This window comes from Lutra lutra, chromosome 12 (genome assembly GCF_902655055.1).
Source record: "Lutra lutra chromosome 12, mLutLut1.2, whole genome shotgun sequence".
NCBI lineage: Eukaryota > Metazoa > Chordata > Mammalia > Carnivora > Mustelidae > Lutra > Lutra lutra.
The window spans coordinates 27,579,044-27,599,494 of record NC_062289.1 but is presented as its reverse complement, the minus strand read 5'-3'; the positions used below and the strand labels follow the sequence as shown (position 1 = coordinate 27,599,494).

General features: G+C 47.9%; 1 protein-coding gene across 2 annotated transcripts in view; it reads right to left on the bottom strand.

Annotated features, from left to right (window-relative positions):
* LOXHD1 (lipoxygenase homology PLAT domains 1) overlaps positions 1 to 20,451 on the bottom strand; it is a 154,144-nt gene that overhangs the window by 67,997 nt on the left and 65,696 nt on the right. For both annotated transcript variants that reach the window (XM_047697662.1, XM_047697663.1), the window contains exons 13-18: positions 15,328 to 15,482; positions 13,536 to 13,696; positions 9,609 to 9,685; positions 8,488 to 8,684; positions 4,950 to 5,142; positions 326 to 486 (exon numbers count right to left, since the gene is read on the bottom strand). In XM_047697662.1, coding sequence (XP_047553618.1) covers positions 326 to 486; positions 4,950 to 5,142; positions 8,488 to 8,684; positions 9,609 to 9,685; positions 13,536 to 13,696; positions 15,328 to 15,482 — 944 coding nt within the window. The remainder of the gene's footprint in view (positions 1 to 325; positions 487 to 4,949; positions 5,143 to 8,487; positions 8,685 to 9,608; positions 9,686 to 13,535; positions 13,697 to 15,327; positions 15,483 to 20,451) is intronic.

Genomic DNA, 20,451 nt, shown 5'->3' with positions numbered 1-20,451 from the left:
CCCACATACAGGGAGAGCTGGCAATGGCCGCAGTAATCAGGGGCCTCATGCCACACTTGGCCAAATTAGAACCATCGACTCCAGCAGTACTCAGAATTGCAGCATGTTAGACTCCCCAGGAGAGCTTCTAGAAGCATGACCCAGAAAACATAGCACCCGCCATAGAGGTTCTGATTTCACTGATTTGAATGTGGGCCAGGCAGCCCTTTTTTTCTCTTAAAGCTTTCCAGGTGATTCTAAGAAGCCAGAGATCAAGTTCAATCCCTACATTCTGGGGCATCCACTGGAGCTCTGTGGACACCCCCATTGCCTTACCCCCACATACCTGGAATGTGTCCTTGGACGCACGATCAAAAACTTTTGAGCGGCTGGAGAGGAAGAGCACTTCTGTCTTGCCATCTTTGCCATAGATCTGCATGTAGACCCGGGAGGTGGTGCCTGCGCCACCCACGTCCCCCGTCCAAACCTCAACCTCGTAATGGACCACTGGGTAGGCACATGGGGGCAAACGAGACAGTCGGTAATATTCATAATGGCAGAGAGAGGAACAAAACAGACATTCCTGACCCTGTGCCATGTCTGGGGCTTCATAGGCATTATATTTATCATTATCTAATATCTTTCTTTCATTATCTATCATTATCTATCTTTCTATCATAATATACCCTTCATTATCTATTATTATCTAATATCTATCCACATCATTATCTAATCCTTTCATCAGCAACATGATGAGGACTATCATCCCCATTTCGGAGGCTGACAAACTAAGGCTCAGAGAAACTGAGTAGGTGGTAGAAATGGCAAACTCAAGCAATCAGACTCTAAAGCCCAGTCATTCACTGCACCACATGTGACTTCTGGAGCCAGGAATGAGGAACAGTCAATATGCCTGCCAGCATTCTCTGCTGTGTGCCTACCCCTGGGCAGACACCACAGATCAGAAAAAAGCAAAGGCTGTGTGTTTGTCTCTTTTCCTTATTTTCAGTAAAGGACAAGAGGTTGAAATTATAATATTATATGTGTGTGTGTGTGTGTGTGTGTGCGTGTGTGTGTGTGTGTGTGTGTGTATTCTTAAATCTATTATTTATTTGAGAGAGAGAGCATGCATGTGCACGTGGGGTAGGGAGGGGCAGAGGAAGAGGGAGAGAGAAACCCAAGTGGACTCTGCACTGAGTGTGGAACCTGATGGGGGGCTCGGCCTCACAACCCTAAGATCAGACCTGAGCTGAAGCCAAGAGTTGGACACTCAATTGAGTAACTGACTGGGCCACCCAGGTGCACATTTTATATACACACACACACACACACACACACACACACACACACACACACATATATGTATTTAATATATATTAATATAAAATATATATTTATATATAAATAATATATAATATAATCATATGTTGATATGGATTATATATAATATATTATATGTTAATATAATTAATAAGAACATATTTTTAAAAGTAAGCTCTATGCCCAATATGGGGCTTGATCTCATGGCCCCAAGATCAAGAATCTCATGCTCTACACACTGAGCCAGCCAGGCACCCCTGAAATAATAATTTTCATTTAAATATATGCATCTTTCAGATGATATCAACAGATACATCTACACAGAAAAAGTTGTCCATATTTTGAAGTAATACTTTATCCAGCAGTTATGGGGTGGAAATGTGTTACAGGTATGCACCACTAGAGGGCATTTCCCAGTGAAGAGCAAAATGTCTATCAGAACTATGGGATCATAGTTTTGTTTTGTTTTTTTAATTTTTAATTTTTAAATTAACATATAATGTATTATTAGCTCCAGGGGTACAGGTCTGAGAATTGCCAGGTTTACACACTTCACAGCACTCACCATAGCACATACCCTCCCCAATGTCCATAACCCAACGGGATCATAGCTTTTTAGTGACTACTGCAAGACTTGTGCTCTCAGCAATGTCACAAGATGATATCATGATTTTTTTTCCCCCAAGATAAGACTTATTGTCAACAAGATGGAGGATCTTCCATTACCATAGTTATGTGAGAGATTTGGGGTGGAAAGCAAGAGGACTGGCTGAGAGCCTAAAGAAGTTGAACTAGAGACACCAGGATCAGCGGGGGGTGACAGTGGGTAAGTGTTTGGACAATGAGGAGATTCAGTAAAAGCTGACATTCCAAATGGAGAAAACCCCAACCCCATTCCCTCTCTCAGATCCTAGAGAAATAAGCAGCCAGGATTAAACGGAACTTGGAGAGATAAAAATTAGCATTCAGAGAGCAAGAACCAGCTATTGGAAATCAACATGTGGTAGCTGAAATAAAATACTCCATTGCAAGGATAAAGTCAAGGACAGTTCATAAGAACAAAAAGAGGAAATTTCCCAAGAACAAAATGACAAATGATAGAAAGGTAAGAAAATCAGAGGCATTCCAACATCTCACCCAGAGCTCAGTTCTAAAAAATACAGAGAATGGAGAGTTGGAAATTGTCAAAAAAGTAATATCCAAAGAAGTCCCAGAATTAAAAAATGCTTCCAGAAGAAGCCCATGAGTTCCCAGAACAACCAATGAAATTAAAATCACAAAAGGCAGTGAGGACATCATGAAATTTCAGAATGCCAGAAATAAAACTAGAATGCTATAAACTTTTAGAGAGAAAAAAATCCCAAAGAGTTGGATAACAGAATGGCATCAGACTTCCCAGCTGCAACACTGGGAGCTAGAAGATGGTAGAATAATTCCTTCTAAACTTTAAGGGAAAATGAGTTCTAAATCAGAATTCTGTAATGAGCCAAATTCCTTATAAATTGTGAGACATTTGCAGACATTTCTCTTCCATGCACCTTTTCTCAGGAAGCTACTCGGTAGAAATGAAAAGAAGGAAGAAACCAAAGAGGGAGACATGAAGTCCAGGAAACAGGAGATCCAACTAGGAGAAAAAAGAAAGGAATTTCCAAAAAGATGGCCAAAAGGAAGTCTCAAAGGACAGCTTCATGACAGCCTAGAACGCTTTGAGGTTCCTAAAGGAATGTTTTGGGACAGGGAGTGAGTGGAAGGAGGTAGAGAGGAAACAGAATTGTTGTTGGGTTTGGACTTATGAAAAGAATTTTAGTTCTACTCGAGGGATGGACATAAAATGATGTCAAGGGAGAATTGTCTCCCCTCCAAATTCATTATCGAAGCTTAGCCCCTCGTATTTCAGAATGTGACTTATTCAGAGATAGGGCCTTTAAAGAGAAGATTAAGTTAAAATCCATGCCCTTAGGGTGAGGCCCTAATCCAATATGACTGCTGTCTTTATAAAAGGAAGAGATTAGGACACACACATGCAAATGCCCAAAATAAAGACCATATGGATATGCAGCAAGAAGGCAGCTATCCACAAGACAAAGAGAAAGGCCTCAGAAGCCTAACCTCCGGACACCCAGATCCTGGCCATCTGGCCTCTGGAACTGTGGGAAAAGAAATATCTGTTGTTTAAGCCCCTAGTCGTGGTATTTTGTTATGGCAGCCCTAGCACACAGATAGGTGGGTATATAGAAAACTATACAAATGGAAAATGAGGCTATTACTAACTTCAGAAAACAAAAAGTTGTGCCATAATTGAAATGCAATCATCATACAATAGGTGTCCCAGCAGTGAATGATATTTACATAGTCATAATAATGTAAAAATTGAAAACGGATTTAATTTTATTGAAGGCTGGAAGGAGGGGAAGCGTGTATGTACACACACATACATACACATGTGTGTTCACAGAGCTAAACCATCCTCTTCCATTGTAGGAAGTCAAGAATTAATGTCCATGAATAAAATAATAAAGAAACTGGTAAGCAAATTATTAAAAATATAGAGATAAATTTCAGAGGACAAGTGAAAGTCACTTAAAACTTGTTACCTCTGAAGAAGGGGAATGGTAAGGGGAACTACTCATTTTTAAAAATCTGTATCTTATTAACTAGTACCCGTATTACTGTGATGGAAATAAAGTTTTAATTTCTAAAAAGAGGAAAAGAGTTGATTTCTTCACACTGGCAGATACCATTACAAAGCATGTATGTGTATGTGACCCAGCCCTCAAGGAACTTACAGCGTTGCTGGAGAGAGAAAATGCACACATGAAAAGACACAAGTAGCTCTGGGCGAGGAAGTGGTGAGGTCACACTAGGGTTCTTCCCAGGGAAGATTCTGGTGGAAGTGAGCCTCGGGCAGTAGCATTCAGGGTAGATGTAGAAATGCAGGGGTGAGGGAAGTGACATTCTCTGCATCCATTTCTGGTGCCACTATCTTCCTGACCCTCCAGATGATCTCTTGTTTCTCTGACCCCTCCCATAACTATGGCTCTCACATCGTGTACAAATGAGCTTCACCTTCATTTGGTGATCTCATCACCCTGTCCAAGTGTCCTCCACCCCCATGCCAGGACTGTCACCCTGTCCTGCTTCATTTTCTTCATAGCTCCTACTTGGCATTATATTATGTATTTATTGTTTGCCTCCCCTAGTGGCAGGTAAATTCCACAAGGGCAAGGACTTGGTCTACTTTGTGCCTAGGGCAGTGCTGGCTCAGAGAAACAGTCAGTATATATACTTATTAAATAAATGTACAAATAAATAGCTTTATCTCTTCCGCCAATCTTCCCGGGGGAATACACGGACTAGGTCTCAAATTCTTGCACACAGGGCTGAGAATGTTCATCTCCTAACAGAGTCATTTGCTGCCTTTATTCCAGAAAAAAAAGTCTCCTCCGCTGAATTCTGTTTCACCATCTGTCCAATGAGCCCTTTTGCCCCTCCAAGAGCCATGATACACAGGCAATCAGAAGCCCCATTATCTCCCCTCAGCCTCCCACTCAGAAACAAGATCCAAGTCACCCCACAGTCACTCCCCCTTCCCCACTGCCCCAGCCCACAGGGGAAACGATGCTTATGGTCCATTATTGTTAATCCCATACGTTTCTGGATCTCCACGACCTCACTGGGGTAGAGCTCCACCTCCAGGCGCCCATCGGCCTGGTTCCTGTCCAGCCAGCGGTTGGCGGGGAAGGTGTACTGCTTGCCTTGGCGGGGCACGCGGATCTGGACACTGCCGAGGAACCAGCTGGCGTGCATGCCCGTGCTGTCATGCCCAATCACCAGCCGACTGATCTGGAAGGAAACCCAGGGTGTGAGTGAGCAAAGAGCTGGTGCATGGAAACCTTGATGCCTTCATCCTTCCCCACCCTGCCCCCACCCAACACTGGTACAAACCGCTGTCCTCAACCCAGATCTTCAGTTCCCCAGGAGAAGGGGGCTCAGCAGGAAGAGGCTGGGTCCCAGGCTTGTCCACCATCAGCCAGCTGCCTGGAGCCTCCCATCCCTCCTCTTAAGAGTAGCTCACCTCTCGGGGAAGAGGTGAGAAGCAAGTGGGGGACCCTGGGTATGGCGTGAACTTTGAAAGCTCCAGCACGTACTTGGGCAGCGCCCGTATAAGGAACCAAACATTCAAAACATGAACCATTTGCTTCTTATAGCCATGCTATTGATTGGGCTCTGTTTTGTTTTAAAAAATACACTATGGTACATCTTTTCTGCATTGCTTCTTTGACATACCGTCTAGCGGTGACCGGATAGGTGGACGACCTCTCAGGACAGCCTCTCTGTGGTTCTATGCTCAAACCCTCCTCTCACTCTTGGCCCTGATGAACAGCCTTCTCTCTCCAGTAACATTCAACAGTCCACTTGCTTGGCTATTTTACATGTTAACATCTTTACGTTTCACACAGACGACTATGTAGACCATTGTGTTATCGTCCTTAGGACGAGTTGGTTCTTCGATGTTCAAACCGCTTGAGTGCTTTTTTGAAATGCTATTTGCAGGGCAATTCTAACATTAGGTGGAATGATCAACCAGCCTTTGAGATCCCTGCCAAGCCTCCCCCACAGATCGTCTCTGTTATGGTTTGGAGAGGCAATGCTAGCCATGAGTTTGGGGCCAGAAGGCTAGTTCGAGAGGACTGTCCCCCCAAGCCCTGTGTTTGTTCTTACGAGTATGAAGTGCCTCTCTGGGCTGATAATGAAAACACCATCACAACTGTGTGCCTGTAGCCCGGGTCCCCTGGAATTGTAAGAAGGAAACCAGCCTTCTTTACAAAGCCCGACAGCCTTTCCGGTGGGCACCAAGGGTCACAGGAGAGCTTCACTGTGGTGCTGAGACAGTGACAGAACCAGCTGGATGAGTAAAGATAGGGACAAGGGTCTTCTGCTTCACCCAGTGGGAAGCTCCTTAAGGACAGAACTCCTTAAGTTCTCTCCATTCCAGAAGGCGTAGTGTTGTGCCCGAGTTTTCGCATCTGAGAGACCACCCAGGAGCCAAGCACCGATGCAATCACACAAGGGTTTATTTGACAAACTTAAGCTTGGGCCCAAGTATACCCACCACAGAGGAGTAGAGACTTGGACCCTGAGGTGACATGCTTAAGCTTGGGCCCAAGTATACCCGACGCAGTGGAGTTGGGACTTAGACCCTGAGGTGACATGCTTAAGCTTGGGCCCAAGTATACCCGACGCAGTGGAGTTGGGACTTGGACCCTGAACCAGATTACAGTCAGAGTTTTGTTTTGTTTTGTTTTTTTAAAGATTTTATTTATTTATTTGATAGACAGAGATCACAAGTAGGCAGAGAGGCAGGCAGAGAGAGAGGTGGAAGCAGGCTCCCTGCTAAGCAGAGAGCCCGATGAGGGGCTCGATCCCAGGATCCTGGGATCATGACCTGAGCTGAAGGCAGAGGCTTTAACCCACTGAGCCACCCAGGTGCCCCACAGTCAGAGTTTTTAAAGGCAGAGTAGGGGTGGGCTCAACGGTGGGTGAGAACAAAGGGGATATTCAGAAGGACTATCAGGGTAAAGAAGACTGTCAGGATATTGAATGCCTGGTTACTATCAAGCCAAGGCCGTTTTTCCCTCTAATGAGGCACTAGCATGAAGACAGTTGGGAGTTTCCTGGTGGAAGGTCACATTCCTCCTATCAAGCATCCTTATTATTGAGATTTAGCACTGGGACATTTGTAAACCGAGGGAGACTCCTGTCTTGCAGGATTGTGATTTTTTACAAGTTAACTATTTGTTCACATCTACTACCGAGCAGAGGGGAGCGGGGGGAGAGGGGGTGCCAGGTGCCAGCTTTTGCTTTGTCAAGATGGCTGCACTTAATGTCAGGGCTAGACTCGAGGTGGGTACAGGCTTGTTTTTCTTGGCCTCCACACCTAGCACCTCCCTGGAGCAACAGTTCCAGTTCCATCAATAGCAGCTAGTGACTGAGGATGACTTGTGGGGGGGGGGGGGCTAGGTTATTATTAACATAATTACTGCAAACAGCAGTCCCATTAGCATGCCCAGTTGTTAGAATGAATGGGGCAAACAAAGGTGAAGTCACTGGTGGGCTTGGGAGGAAGTGAAAGGAAGGGCCTCAGGCAATCAGCAGCCAGACTGACCCTCCCAACCTCTTAAGCCACACTGCTTGCTGCGGGAGGGAGCATTTCAAAAATACAGGGAAAGGCCCCAAACACCATTCCCCTCCCCTTAGACGTTTCATCTATCCACTGGCTGTTGTAAGAAACCCTCAGTAAAAGGAAAAGCATTTCACTCTACGGTTATTAATTCAGCTGAAAATGTAAATATGTTTTAGTGAAGGAAGATCTTGACTTAGGCTCATTACCATCAGGTATAAAGGACTGACAGGAGCTCTTTCCCTGTGAGCATGTTCTTGGAGTATCTAAAATAGGGTGAGGCTCAGAGAGAAGGGAAACGGATTGCAGGAAAGTGTAGGGTTGCAGACAGGAGAGCTTGTCAGCATCCCAGTTGCTGCTAGCTACACCTTGAGAAGGGCAGGTGGTAATAGGAAACCCAGCTCAGAAATTTCTAGAAAAGTTTCCAATACTATGAGGGGGTTAATCTGTGCTTTTCCAGATAAAGAGCTCAGACTGGTGGCAGCAGGGCGACCGGGGGCCTTGACAGAGGGAGACAATCAGCTGCCATCTTCAAGGGCAGAGTCTCTCCAGTGTCGTTCAGGGTGAGCAGTGAAACGAGTTTCCTGAGAATACCTCAGATGCACACTCGAGTGTGAAACTGGGAAGCATTTTCAGCCCCTCTTTTCCTGCCCTGCATGCTGGTGTCCCTTTCTCCAGTGTCTGGGACCTAGCCACCAAGGTCTTGGCTATATACGTAAAGGAAATGTTGGGACTACGGATCCCCAAAATAGACATTCCACCCCTAAATGGACTGCAGAAGCTTCCCTACTGTTCATGTATCTTCTGCTGCTCTGGGTCATGGAGGAAAACTACGCAGCTCACCTACCTCCAAGTGGGCATTTTCCCCCCATGTGCATGTGAGTGCGCGTATGCGTGTGATGTGTAAGTGTGTGTGCATGTTCATGTGAGCAGGGCTGTGCACCCGCATGTGGATATATACAGGGGCGGGTGAGACCATGTCGCATGGTCTCGGGAAGGAGACTTACGGTTCCAATGTTCAGGGTCTCAAGGGTGAACTCATCCACCCGGGCACGTTCAAAATAGTCTTGCAGGTTGTTGTCGGAGACCAGAAGGACTTGCTTGATGGTGTCAGATTTATCCCCGTAGAGTTTGATGTAGACCCTGGAGTCTGTGCTGGCCCCAGAGACATCCCCTGTCTTCAAGCTGATGTGGTAGCGGAAGTCTAGGCAAGTCCAGGGTGGGAGGCAGGGAGGGGGAGGGGTTAGAGCAGGTCGGGTGGGAAGGGCTGGAGCAGGAGGGTGGTCTGTAGGAGGGTGGTCTGCAGCCCGGGTGGGACACTGGGCTGGGGGTTGGCCGCTGAGCCCTTGCTCTAAGTAGCCCCATGGTGGGGCAGGACTGCCTTCCTCTCTGTGGGGGTCCCCTCATGGGCAACACTGGGATGCTGACCTCTGCTTGGCCTGCCCACAAGGTGTGAGCACACCGAGAACAGGAAAGCATTCCAAGAATATGGAGTGCAACAGACTTGAAGGACCTAAGGTAATCACCTTGTCCAGTTTCTGATCTGACGGATGAGGAAACGGAGGCAAAGAAGCATCAAGCTTTGCAGACAGTGTTGCAAAGGACATGCGCAGTGTTGTTGCTAAGGGTTCTGATCTTGGCTTTACAAGCGAAGGATCAGAGGCTCAGAAGGGTACATGTTTGGCTCAAGATGTCAATGGTTCAGGAGGAGCCAGCCAGGGGTGAAATTCTGCTGGGGACCTACAGCCCCATGACGAAACAGGGCACCATGCTGACAATGCTCCAGTATATCACCTGGAAAGATCCGTACCCATTGTGCCTAAGGGAGGATAAAAATGCCTGTTTGGCTAGTGTTACCACCTCTGTCGCTCGTGTCCACAGAGGCCTGTGTGTGCTCAGGGCCCCACATCCAGTGCCACGAAGTCACTGTATACATAGCCTAGAGAGCGAAGAAATTCCAGATCTTTCCTCAGCGCCTCTTCCTCTCCACCCTCCCCACTACTGCCTGGGGCGGGGGGATGAAGTGAAGAGCTCATGCTTGTTCCAAAGGGCTGGCTTCCGGACAGTAAGGGGAGGGCACCTCCCTTACCAGGGACACACCCGCCACCTGGTCATCAGGACGACTTACTCTTCAGTGTTGCGTTGCTGTCACTGGGCAGCAACTCTCGGACCAACTGACCGTCATCCTTATCCTTGTCCAGCCACCTGGTGGGCAGACAAGGGGCTGTTAACTCTTTGAGTGGCCAACGACCAACCACTCACTGTCCCGCTGTCCCTGCAGGGTCACCAGGGAGGTCAGACTGGGCACTCAGCAGAGGAAAAGACTCCACGGGAGCTGAGAACAAAGGGTCGCCGCCCAGACTGGGCAAGGAGGACTGCGCTGAGGAAAGGATACTGGTTGAGGTTGGAAAGGTGATGAGGAGTTGGCTAGGGGAAGAGGGAGGTGCCCTCCCGAGGGAGCAGCACATGCTGGGATGGAACAGATCCGCAGGAGCTGAGCGAAGGCCCCTGGGGTTGGTAGGCAGCGAGGGGGAAGAGTAACCAGCGTGTGGGGTTAACGAGAAGGCTCACAGGATGTAAGACCTTGGCAATCAGTAAAGAGTTCGTCTTGAAAGCCAAGAACACCATGGGTTCACTGTCCTCTTCAAAAACAATCACCTCTTTTTGGGAGAGCCTACTGCATGCACAGCGCTGTGCTGAGGGCTCTGGGGAGGGGAAGAAGGCAGAAAAGATACACTGACATCAGTAAGACACTGCTCAGCCCCTAGAGAACCTACCGTCTAGTTAAGATAGGATAGACTAGGGGTGCCCAGGGGGGCTCAGTCGGTTAAGCAGCTGACTCTTGATTTTGGCTCAGGTCAGGATCTCAGGGTCGGGAGAGGGAGCCTCATGATGGGCTCCTCACTCAGCACAGGGTCTGTTTGAGATTCTCTCTTCCTCCCTCTCTGCCCCTCCCCCGATTCGTGCATATGAGAGCTCTCTAATAAATAAATAAAATCTTCAATTAAAAGACAAAGAAGAGGGCGCCTAGGTGGCTCAGTGGGTTAAAGCCTCTGCCTTTGGCTGGGGTCGTGATCTCAGAGTCCTGGGATCGAGCCCCGCATCGGGCTCTCTGCTCAGCAGGGAGCCTGCTTCCTCCTCTCTCTCTGCCTGCCTCTCTGCCTACTTGTGATCTCTGTCTGTCAAATAAATAAATAAAATCTTAAAAAAAAATTAAAAGACAAAGAAGATAGGATAGACTAGCCAAGGCACTGAAGGCCAGAAAAAGGATGGCTGCGGGACCAAAGTAAGTGCAACAGGAATTTAAGAAATGAGGACAGTTTGTGGGGAAGCGGCTTGCTCAGAGTCCTCAAGGAGGGATGAGATTTGCCAACAAGAGAAGCTGGGTCTGGACCCTACAGGGCTGGATCTGACGGCAGTGACTCATCTATTCGTCAGAGTGGGCCATGGTCCCAGCTCTCTGCTGGCCATCCACCTGGGAGCAACGCATTGGACTGGTTCACCCGGAAAGTGCCCTCCCCACAGAGCACTGGGATGCATCCAGAGAAATCAGATGACTGTGCAAAGCGGAGACACCTAGGCCCCAGTGCTCACAAGGGTCCATGATACAGGTCATGGCAGCAGAAGAGGCACCCTCAATGTTCTCCACTGCCGTGGGGAAGCCAAGGGGCTCGCCTTTTGATCAGCGTCTCCCCATTTGCCTCTATGTCAGAGCTCATCTTGGCAACCCAGCTCTATTCCACTCCTGGCAGGGACTTGCCTCCCTGGCCACGGAACCCGGCAAAGGAAGCCGAAGCATGGCCTCCCCTCCAGCCTTCCTGACATGGAGCTCAGGCCTCCCTAAACCACAGTCCCTCTGCTAATATATCCCACCCGAGGGTAGGGTCCCCATCCCTTCTCTCTTGCCCTCCCTCCCTAAGCACGTGATCTTATATTCCCACAGAATGTTGCTGCCTGCTGGCTGTTACCTCGCACAGGATGTCAGTCGGCTGCTAAGTGATTATACTGGGCATGGGTTTTGGTGCTGCGAGTCTTGAACACCAAAATTGTCTGGGATTCCAAGATAGGAAGACGCAATTGCAGAATTCTTGGTACTGACGATGGGGGTGGGGGATGGGAAAGAGATTTGAGAGCAGGGACCGCTGCCCTGAGTCCCTCCAATCAACCCATTAGGAGCCTCTCCCTTTGTCCCGTGGAGGTCACCCAGGATTATCCACAGACAGAGACTGCAGAGAAGAGTGTGGTGTGGCCCAGCCATCACTCCCAGGGACAGGGAGCGTGGAATCCAGCGGGCCCGTGGCCATCGGGAAACCCCTCGCGCCCTCCCACCGCTCTCTTTACCACTCACCCATCCCCAGGCCCACCCCAGCGGTAAAGGGACACCATGGCTTGTCATTTTCACTACCAGCTGAAGGGTATTAATAGATATTTCCAAATATAGTCATTTTCTTTCTGCTTCAGACACTTGGGCCCAGGTTCAGCGTGAGACACTGCAAAATCAGTGAGCCTGTCTGCTGGTGATTTTATGGCTCTTTCGCCGAGCTCACAAGAAATGTGCAAGTGTGCACACCACACTCACAGAGCTGCCAGAGCTAACACACTGGCACCACCTGACCATGGCAGAGAAGGTGGATAAAGAGGCCTGGTGTGCCATCCCTCGGGCAGTGCACTTCCCGCTCAGGTGCCATGGGTACATGCTGCAGCAGGGGGCGGGAATTCACTTTCTTAAAACTGCACGAACCCTTTAAGTGTTTGGGGGCAGGGAGGGCTCTAGGGCTTTTGGGGGTCTCTGCTGACCTTCTGCCCTGCAATCAGCATCACCTGTGTCATTGGCAGACCCGGCTCCTTTCAGAGGGCAGCCCCATTTCACCCTTGCCATCACTGTGGGACACGCGCTGGCCGGGAAGGCGTGGAAGACCAGAGAAGTTAAGAAATGTGCCCAAAGCCACACAGCAGGCAGGTGGCTAGACTCCTGGCCCCAAGCTCCTCCCTCACCATGTATATAGCCATGCAGACAGTGTGGACATAGCGACGTCTTCCTCGTCCCCTTTCTGGGTTCCCTGTCCTCCTACTGACCAGTCTCAGGGCTCAGTCCACACAATTCTCTCTCTCCCAGGATCCCATCCATTTCCCTGATTTTAAATTCTACCACTGTGCTCTCATTTACTAGAGCTATTTCTCAAGGCTGGACTCTGCCTACTCAACTCACAAGCATCTCATACCTAATATGCCCCAGCTAAGCCTCCAGAGTCCAGTCTGACCCCATTCTCAGGCCTTCCTCCCCACCCCCCGCCCCCAGGCTCCTGGTTTCAGCAGGAAGCACGGCCTCTGCCCACCCACCAAAGGCAGAGACTTGGGGTCTCCAACAGTCCTCTCTCTCTCGAGGGCACACCCCATGAACTCTACCTACAGGACCTATCTCTGGTATAGCCCCTTCCCCCTACCTCCACTGCCACCACCTATGGCAACCTGCCACGTTACGGGCTTAAATGTGTCTCCTAAAAGTGATATGTTAAAGTCTTAAGCCCCAGGACCTCAGACTGTGACCTTATTTGGAAATAGTGTCCTTATAGAGGTAATCAAGTTAAAATGAAGGCAGGCCTTCATCTAAAATGGCTGGTGTCCTCATAAAAGAGGGACATGTGAACACAGACAGACATGTACAGAGGGAAAATGATGCAAAGACCCAGGGAGAAAATGGCTACTGACAAGCCTGGAACACCTGTGGCCAGCAGAAGCCAAGAGGCAGGGGGCAGAACCTGTTCAGAGCTCCCTCCTCGGGAACTCAGTTAAATTCTGAAATTGCCATACTGTATCTTTAAAAAGTAATGACACTCTGGTACTTAAATAGACAGGCCGGGGTGCCCTGGGACACCTGACCCCAGTGGCTCACCACCGGCAGGTGGGGTGGGGACAGTCTAAGCACCACCAGCAGGGGCCCCCTCTTCAAGCCACGACTACGCTCCTGGTCTGGGGTAGCAGGCAGGGCTGAGTGTCCCCAAAGCCAGGGCCCCGGACGGAAGCTGGAGCTCACAGAGCGCAGCAGGCCACGTACCTGAGACACGGGAACTCCACGTTGTCGCTCTCTGGCTGCCCCTCTTCTCTCACCAGCACCCGCTCCAGGAACCAGCCGCTGCCCCCGCCTTTGCCGTCATGCCTGATCCTCACCCGCCTCACCTTCCGCATGGTGACTGCCTCAATGGTGAACTCGTCGGCCTTCGGAGGGGAAGACAGCAAGGCCGGTGGGATGGGGCTCCCTTGGGACCCAAACACCAAGGGGAGACAGAGACCCAGAAATCAGAAAAGCCGGGGCTGATAGGTGGAGCTGCTGGTCTGTCACAGGTGGGTTGAGGGGTACCTGGAAAGAACAGGTCTAACCCCTCCTCCAGCTGCTCCCAGTGGGAAGTCATTCCATGTCAAGTTCCCAACAAGGGAGGGCTGTATTTTCTGATTAAACAGTGGCCATTCCCTATGATCTCCTAAAAGGCAGACCCCCAGGAGGAGGGATAGGATAAGCTGTTACCGGTCACTAACCATGTATCATGACTTAATTCCTTGGCCCATCAACTCAGGCTCCTGCTACGGAAGGATACCAGCCCGCTTTTAAGGCATGGCTGGGACTGACTGGGGAGGGCAGGAGAACTAGTGGTCTTGCTAATTGCACAGTTTTGCCTGCCAATGGGGCAGCAGAAGTGCAGCAGGGGCTGGAGAGCTGCCAAGCCTACACGAGCACACCTGGGAGCCTCCCGGAACAGGAAGAGGAGGATGCAATTGATTGATGGACAAAGGATTCAAAAGAGGTAGAAGAGTGGGAAAGGGTGGGTGTGGATGGGAGAGAGAGAGGAAATGTATAAATCTATGTGAAGTCACCCCCTCCAGCCCTCCCCAAATGAGCCTGGGTCCACCCACAACACAGATTATTTTGATTACCATAGTTTTCTTGTGTCTGTGACCCTAAGGTCGGCTGGAGTGGCCTCTGAGAGAGACCTCCACTCGATCTCCAGGATTTGCCCTGCCCTCGCTGAGGATGGGGCAGCAGAGGCCGGAAGAGAGCCCAGGATTGTGCTAGGTCAGTCTGCAAATGGGCTTCACCTGATAAGCACCATGAGCCTCGCTTGACTGCAATAATGACCCTATTGAGCACCTGCTCTGTGATGCAGGCCAGGTGGTACAGCTGTGCTCCTAATTCTCATATCAGCTGGCACAGGTGGGCATCACTTCCCCATTTTAGATGTGGGGAGACTGAGGCTGGGGGAATGGAGCGACTGGCCCCACACAGGGTTTGCCCCCAGATCTGCCTGATGCTTTCCCTATTGCCCCACACCACCTACCAAGAAAACCATTTGACAGGTGGGGAAAACGAGGGGGAGTACCCCGCACATCAGTGATGAGGTTGGGGGCAGAACCCAGCTCTTTCACTCCCACATTTAGTATCTTTCTTGGTTTCTCCTTCAAAAAGGAATTGGAGAAGATGCCCCCAGTGGTCATGTCTAGCGGAGAAGGCAAAAGTCCCAGCTATCTGCTAGCCTGGGTCCTTCAGTCCACAAACCAGAGGCCCAGCATCCCTCCCTTCCTGGCCACTCCTGAAGGAAGAAAGGTACTGCTCCTACCCCCAAATGTCCTCCTGTTCTGCCCCCTTCTCAAAGCTTACGGGTGGGGAAGGGACCATGACCCTTCCAGGGCGGTTCTCCAGGTCCCTGCTGGACCCCGGGAGCCCAGAGGGTGTCATTTGTGCTAGTTTGCTGATGGCCAGGGCACCCGTATCAGCTTCAGCAGAACAGGGAGGACAGGGGAAGGGGACTTCGGACCAGGGCCGGGTAGGCGGGGACAGAGCCCGCTGTACTCACGTTGCCCTTCTCAAACAGGTCAGTGTCATTCCTGCTGTTGTACAGCAGCCGCTCGCCTGTGTCCCCCACGTCACCGTAAAGGCACAGGTAGACATTGGCATCGGTTCCCGCGCCTTCGAGTTCTCCAGTGCACACGGTCACACGGTACCGGGCCACTGTCGGGGAGAGAAAGGGACACACTGATGGCCCCCTGCTCCCAGCACTGGCCCTGCTGCTCCTGCCTCTAAGTGCCCCTCCCCTGCACCAGGTCAGCCGGGGCTGCAAACCCCATGCCACCCAGTCAAAGGGCAGCTCACCTGCAGATCCCTCTTCCCAAACAAAGCAGAGGTTCCTGGGCCTGCTCAAGGATCAGAATCCCATGGGAAAGTCTTGTAGAAATTCAGCTTCCTGTGTCCCACTGAGACTTCTCTAAGTTTAGTTTCCCGAGGTAGGATCCCTAAAACTGCTTTGTTTATATGCCCCCCAGGAGACTCTTGGGGGGGGGGGGGCGCTTGGCAGTGTTTGGGGACCACAGGTCTGATTCAAACATTTTGACCCTTGATTCTATCCAACCCAGCAGACTCTTCTGTCTTAGGTTGTTCTCCAATTCTTATATGTCCTGTCTTCTCACGGAAGAGAGCTTTTCTCTGTGAGCCAGACTGAGCTTTGCTTCAGAACAGAAAGGCACAAAATGCAGTCACTGTGGGAGGGGCAGCAGCTTCTCTCCCTGTTGAAAATGTGCCCTGGAGGAGATGGGCCGGCATCCCTGCACATCACAGCTTCCCTTGCTCACTTCAAATATGCTAGAAAGTGAAATTCATTCATTCATTCACTCACTTATTCATTCATTTGCCCTGTATCTATTGGCTGAAGCCCAGTAGGCACTAGGCACCATTATAGAACCAGGGTTCAACAGTGAGCAAGACAGACAGACTTCTGCTCCCATGGAGCTTCCATCAGACTTGAGAGTAGATGGGTGGAGAGGAAAGATGGACAGTGAAATCATAGCAAATTATGAACAGGAAAATTCCTGAGTTACGTCTGCAACAAAGATTACACGGGAGAGGGGTGCCCCAGAGTGGGATGGAAGTAGAGGAATTATGGTGAGGGAGTGAAGAGGATTTGGAGAGGCAGAAAAGCTTGCAGCAAGAAGTTGAACATCTGGTAAGATGCCAAGGATAAGAAGCCAGCCACAGGAAGCTGGGAGAGAAGAGTGTGCGAGTAAGTGCGAAGCACTGCCATGGGGAGGAGGGGGTGAATGTTCCAGCAGCAGAGAGAAGGTCAGTAGGGCCTGGGTGAGGGCGGTTCGATGAAGTCCAGAAGTGGACCAAGGCCAGCATGGGGCAGAATTGGTATGACAGGTCAAGGTAAGAAGTGTGACTTCCTTTGGTTGTTTTTTTTTTTTTTAATACAATGGGAAGTCATTCAAGGGCTTTAAGCAAAAAAGTAACCTGATCTGAATTATATTTTAAAGAGCACTCTGACTGCCATGCAGAGAACTGATTGTATGGGAAGAAGGAGTGATTCAGAGAGGCCCCTTAGCGGAATAATTAGAGTTGCCTAGAAAAGACAGGAGGGTGTCTAGGACTGGGGGTGCTGTGGAGATGGAGAGAAGCCAGTAGTTTAGAGATATATTTTTAATGTAGAATCAACAGTACTTGGTGATGGATTAGATAAGTAATTGAGGCAAAAAAGAATCATGGATGACTCCTAGATTTTGGCTTGGGTAACCAGGTAGACAGTACTTCTAGTAAGAAGTAGGCATGCCTGAGGGAAGCATAGGTTTGGAGACAGAAATCAATGGTTCTTTTTGTTCATTATAAATGTGTGCTATTAGATGTTCCTAAAAGAGGCCAAGAAGGCACTTGAATATGTGTCTGGAGAGTCAGGACTACTGACATGACATTGGTCATTGGCACAAGGATTCCATTGAAAGCTATGAGTCCAGATGAGATCTCCCATAGAGAAGATTATGGAGGGACACCAACATTTTAGAGACCAAGCCCAGGAGAAGCTAGCAACTCAGATGAGAAGCAGCCAGTGAAGCAGGGGGAAAGAGTACTGCTGGACATGTCTCTAAATCAAGAGAAGGGAGGAATGATCATCTGTAGCAAATGCCACAGAGGACAAAGAGTGACTTTTGGTTTAGCTACATGGAAAGCACTGGTGTCAAGGACAAGAGCAGCCATAGTGAAATTGTGGGGGAAGGGAAGAAGCCCTATAACAAGAGTCTAAGTACAGAATAGGAGGTGGGAAATTAGATATAGTACCTGGATGCCTGGATGTAAACCTTTCCTTTAGTCTGTTGTGAAGAGGAATACAAAAGAGAAATAATAGCTGGAGTGGGGTATGAGTTTAGAAAAGTTTTATTTTAAAATGTTTAAGATGTGAGGTACTATAGGATCATGTAGAGGATGATGATCCTATAGAGAAAAAGAAAATGATAACACGGGAGAGAAGAACTAGTTAAGTTCTTTAGAGAGGAAGAAGAAGAAGGACAAGAGTATACATAGAGGACTAGTTTTGCTAGGGTTCAAGAAACTACAACTATAGGGACTAGAGGGAGGGCAGTGATAAATTGTAGGACAGCTTTGAGTACAAACTGAGATATACTGAGTCATGAATTTTTTTTAAAGATTTTATTTATTTATTTTACAGAGATCACAAGCAGGCAGAGAAGCAGGTAGAGAGAGAGGGAAGCAGGCTCCCCGCTGAGCAGAGAGTCCGATGTGGGGCTCGATCCCAGGACCCTGAGATCATGACCTGAGCTGAAGGCAGAGGCTTTAACCCACTGAGCCACCCAGGCACCCCCTGAGTCATGAATTTTAAATGAGACCAGTCTGCAAGGCTGCATGCTTTGCTACAGTGAGTCTACAAGGCTACAATAACTGAAAAGGTCATTTGTTGGCTTTACCTAGGATAGGGTTTATCCAGGTAAAGCATGATAGAGAGATATAAGGACAGAAAAGGTAAAGGAAGGTTTAGAGGTAGGTTATAATGGTGGCCCATGCAATCCAAGCCATGTATACAGAAAATTGAGTATAAGAGAAGGTGATAATAAAATCAGTGAATTATAGGTCTTGACAAAGTTAAAAAAAATGTTAGGGTGGGAAAGGCAAACCTATAGAGACGTAAAAAGATCAATGGTTGCTAGGGTTTGGGTAGGAGAGAAAGGAAGAGATAAATAGGCAGAGCACAGAGGATTTTTTTAGGGCAGTGAAATTACTCTGTATAATACCATAATGATGGATACAAGTCATTATAAATTTGTCCAAACCCACAGAATGTACTGCTGTACATTTGTCCAAACCCACAGAATGTACTGCTGTACACTTGTGGAAGAGTGTTCCACAAGTAAACCATGAACTCAGGATGCTAAGAATGTATCGATGTAGGCTCATTAATTATAACAAATGTATCACTCTGGGGGGATGATGATAAAGGAGAGGGTATGCATGTGTGAGGGAAGGGAGTATATGATAAATCTCTACACCTTCCTCACAATTTTGCTGTGAACTTGAAATTGCTCTAAAAAAATAAAGTCTATTTTTAAAAATGAAGGAGCTAGTAAGATATTCCCAGATAAGCAATAAATATAAAACTCCATTGGTGGCTTTATAATGTATATAGATGTAATTTGTGTGACAGTATAGCACAAAGGAGGGGGAAGAGAACAAACCTATACTGGGGGAACGTTTTTGTGTATTATTGAAATTAAGTTGGAATTAATCTGAACTAGATTATTGTAAGTTAAGATGGTAATTGTAATTCTCTGGGTAACCATTAAAAAATAACAAAAAATATATATTAAAAGAAACAAGAGGGGGCACCTGGGTGGCTCAGTGGGTTAAAGCCTCTGCCTTCGGCTCAGGTCATGATCCCAGGGTCCTGGGATCGAGCCCCGCATCGGGCTCTTTGCTCAGCAGGGAGCCTGCTTCCTCCTCTCTCTCTGCCTGCCTCTCTGCCTACTTGTGATCTCCGTCTGTCAAATAAATAAATAAAATCTTAAAAAAAAAAAAGAAACAAGGGAACTAAAATGGTATTCTAGAAAATATTTCTTTAACACACAAAAAAGTGGCAATATAAAATGAGAGGAACAAAAAAAGACACGAGACATAAAAAACAAATAGCAAAACGGCATTCATAAATCCTGCCATATCAGTAATTACATTAAATGTAAATGGACTAAATATTTCAATCAAAAGGCAGAGTGTGGTTGTCATCCTGCAGAGACAGGATGGGTCCTTTCACCCCGTTTGCTCAGATATCAAGGCTGATGATGCCGCACATGTACCAAGAGTGAATATAAGATGTATCATGCACCTAATAAGGAGTTCTTGGGAGAGTATGGTGGATTTCCAAGAAGGTCCAAAAATGGCTTGAGAAGCGGGGAGGTGTGACTAGCTTGTGATTTTATGGTGATTAGGAGATAAGAGTTCCCTTGTGGGGGGATTGAGGGGGTCAGTTCTTGCATGGCTTGACCTTTCCACCAGTGCTAAGGGAGGCAATATCCAGTCTTCTTTTCAAACTGCCCAGATGTCAGGCAGAAGGGCGTGGGGTAGTATAGCCTCAAAGATGTCAGCAGTCACACACCAAAAAAAGTCATACTATTGCACAGAGATTGGCGAAATTGGTAATGGATCTATCTGCTATATACAGAAATACACTGTAGATTAAAAGACATAAATAGGTTGAAAGTAAAAGAATGACCACCAGAACTGGCTATACCTGAATAGACTTAAAATAAGTGTAAAGATCAAATTGGTAATTTTAAAGAACTACTCAGAAAGAAAAGCTCAGGCTTAAATGTCTTCATTATCGAATTCTACCAAGCATTCAAAGAAGAATTAATACCAGTTCTTCTCAAATTCTTCCAAAGAATTTTGGAGGGGGGGATATGTCCAACTCATTTTATGAGGTCAGCATTACTCTGATACCAAACTAGACACAGATGTCACAAGAAAAGAAAATTACAGACCTATTTCTTTTCTGAATATGGATGCAAAAATCCCCAACAAAATACTGGTAAACCAAATCCAGCAACATAAAGAATTATACACCTTGACAAAGTAGAATTTATCCCAAGGATACAAGTTTTAAAAATCAATTAATGTAATGTATCACATCAGTAGAATAAAAAAAGTA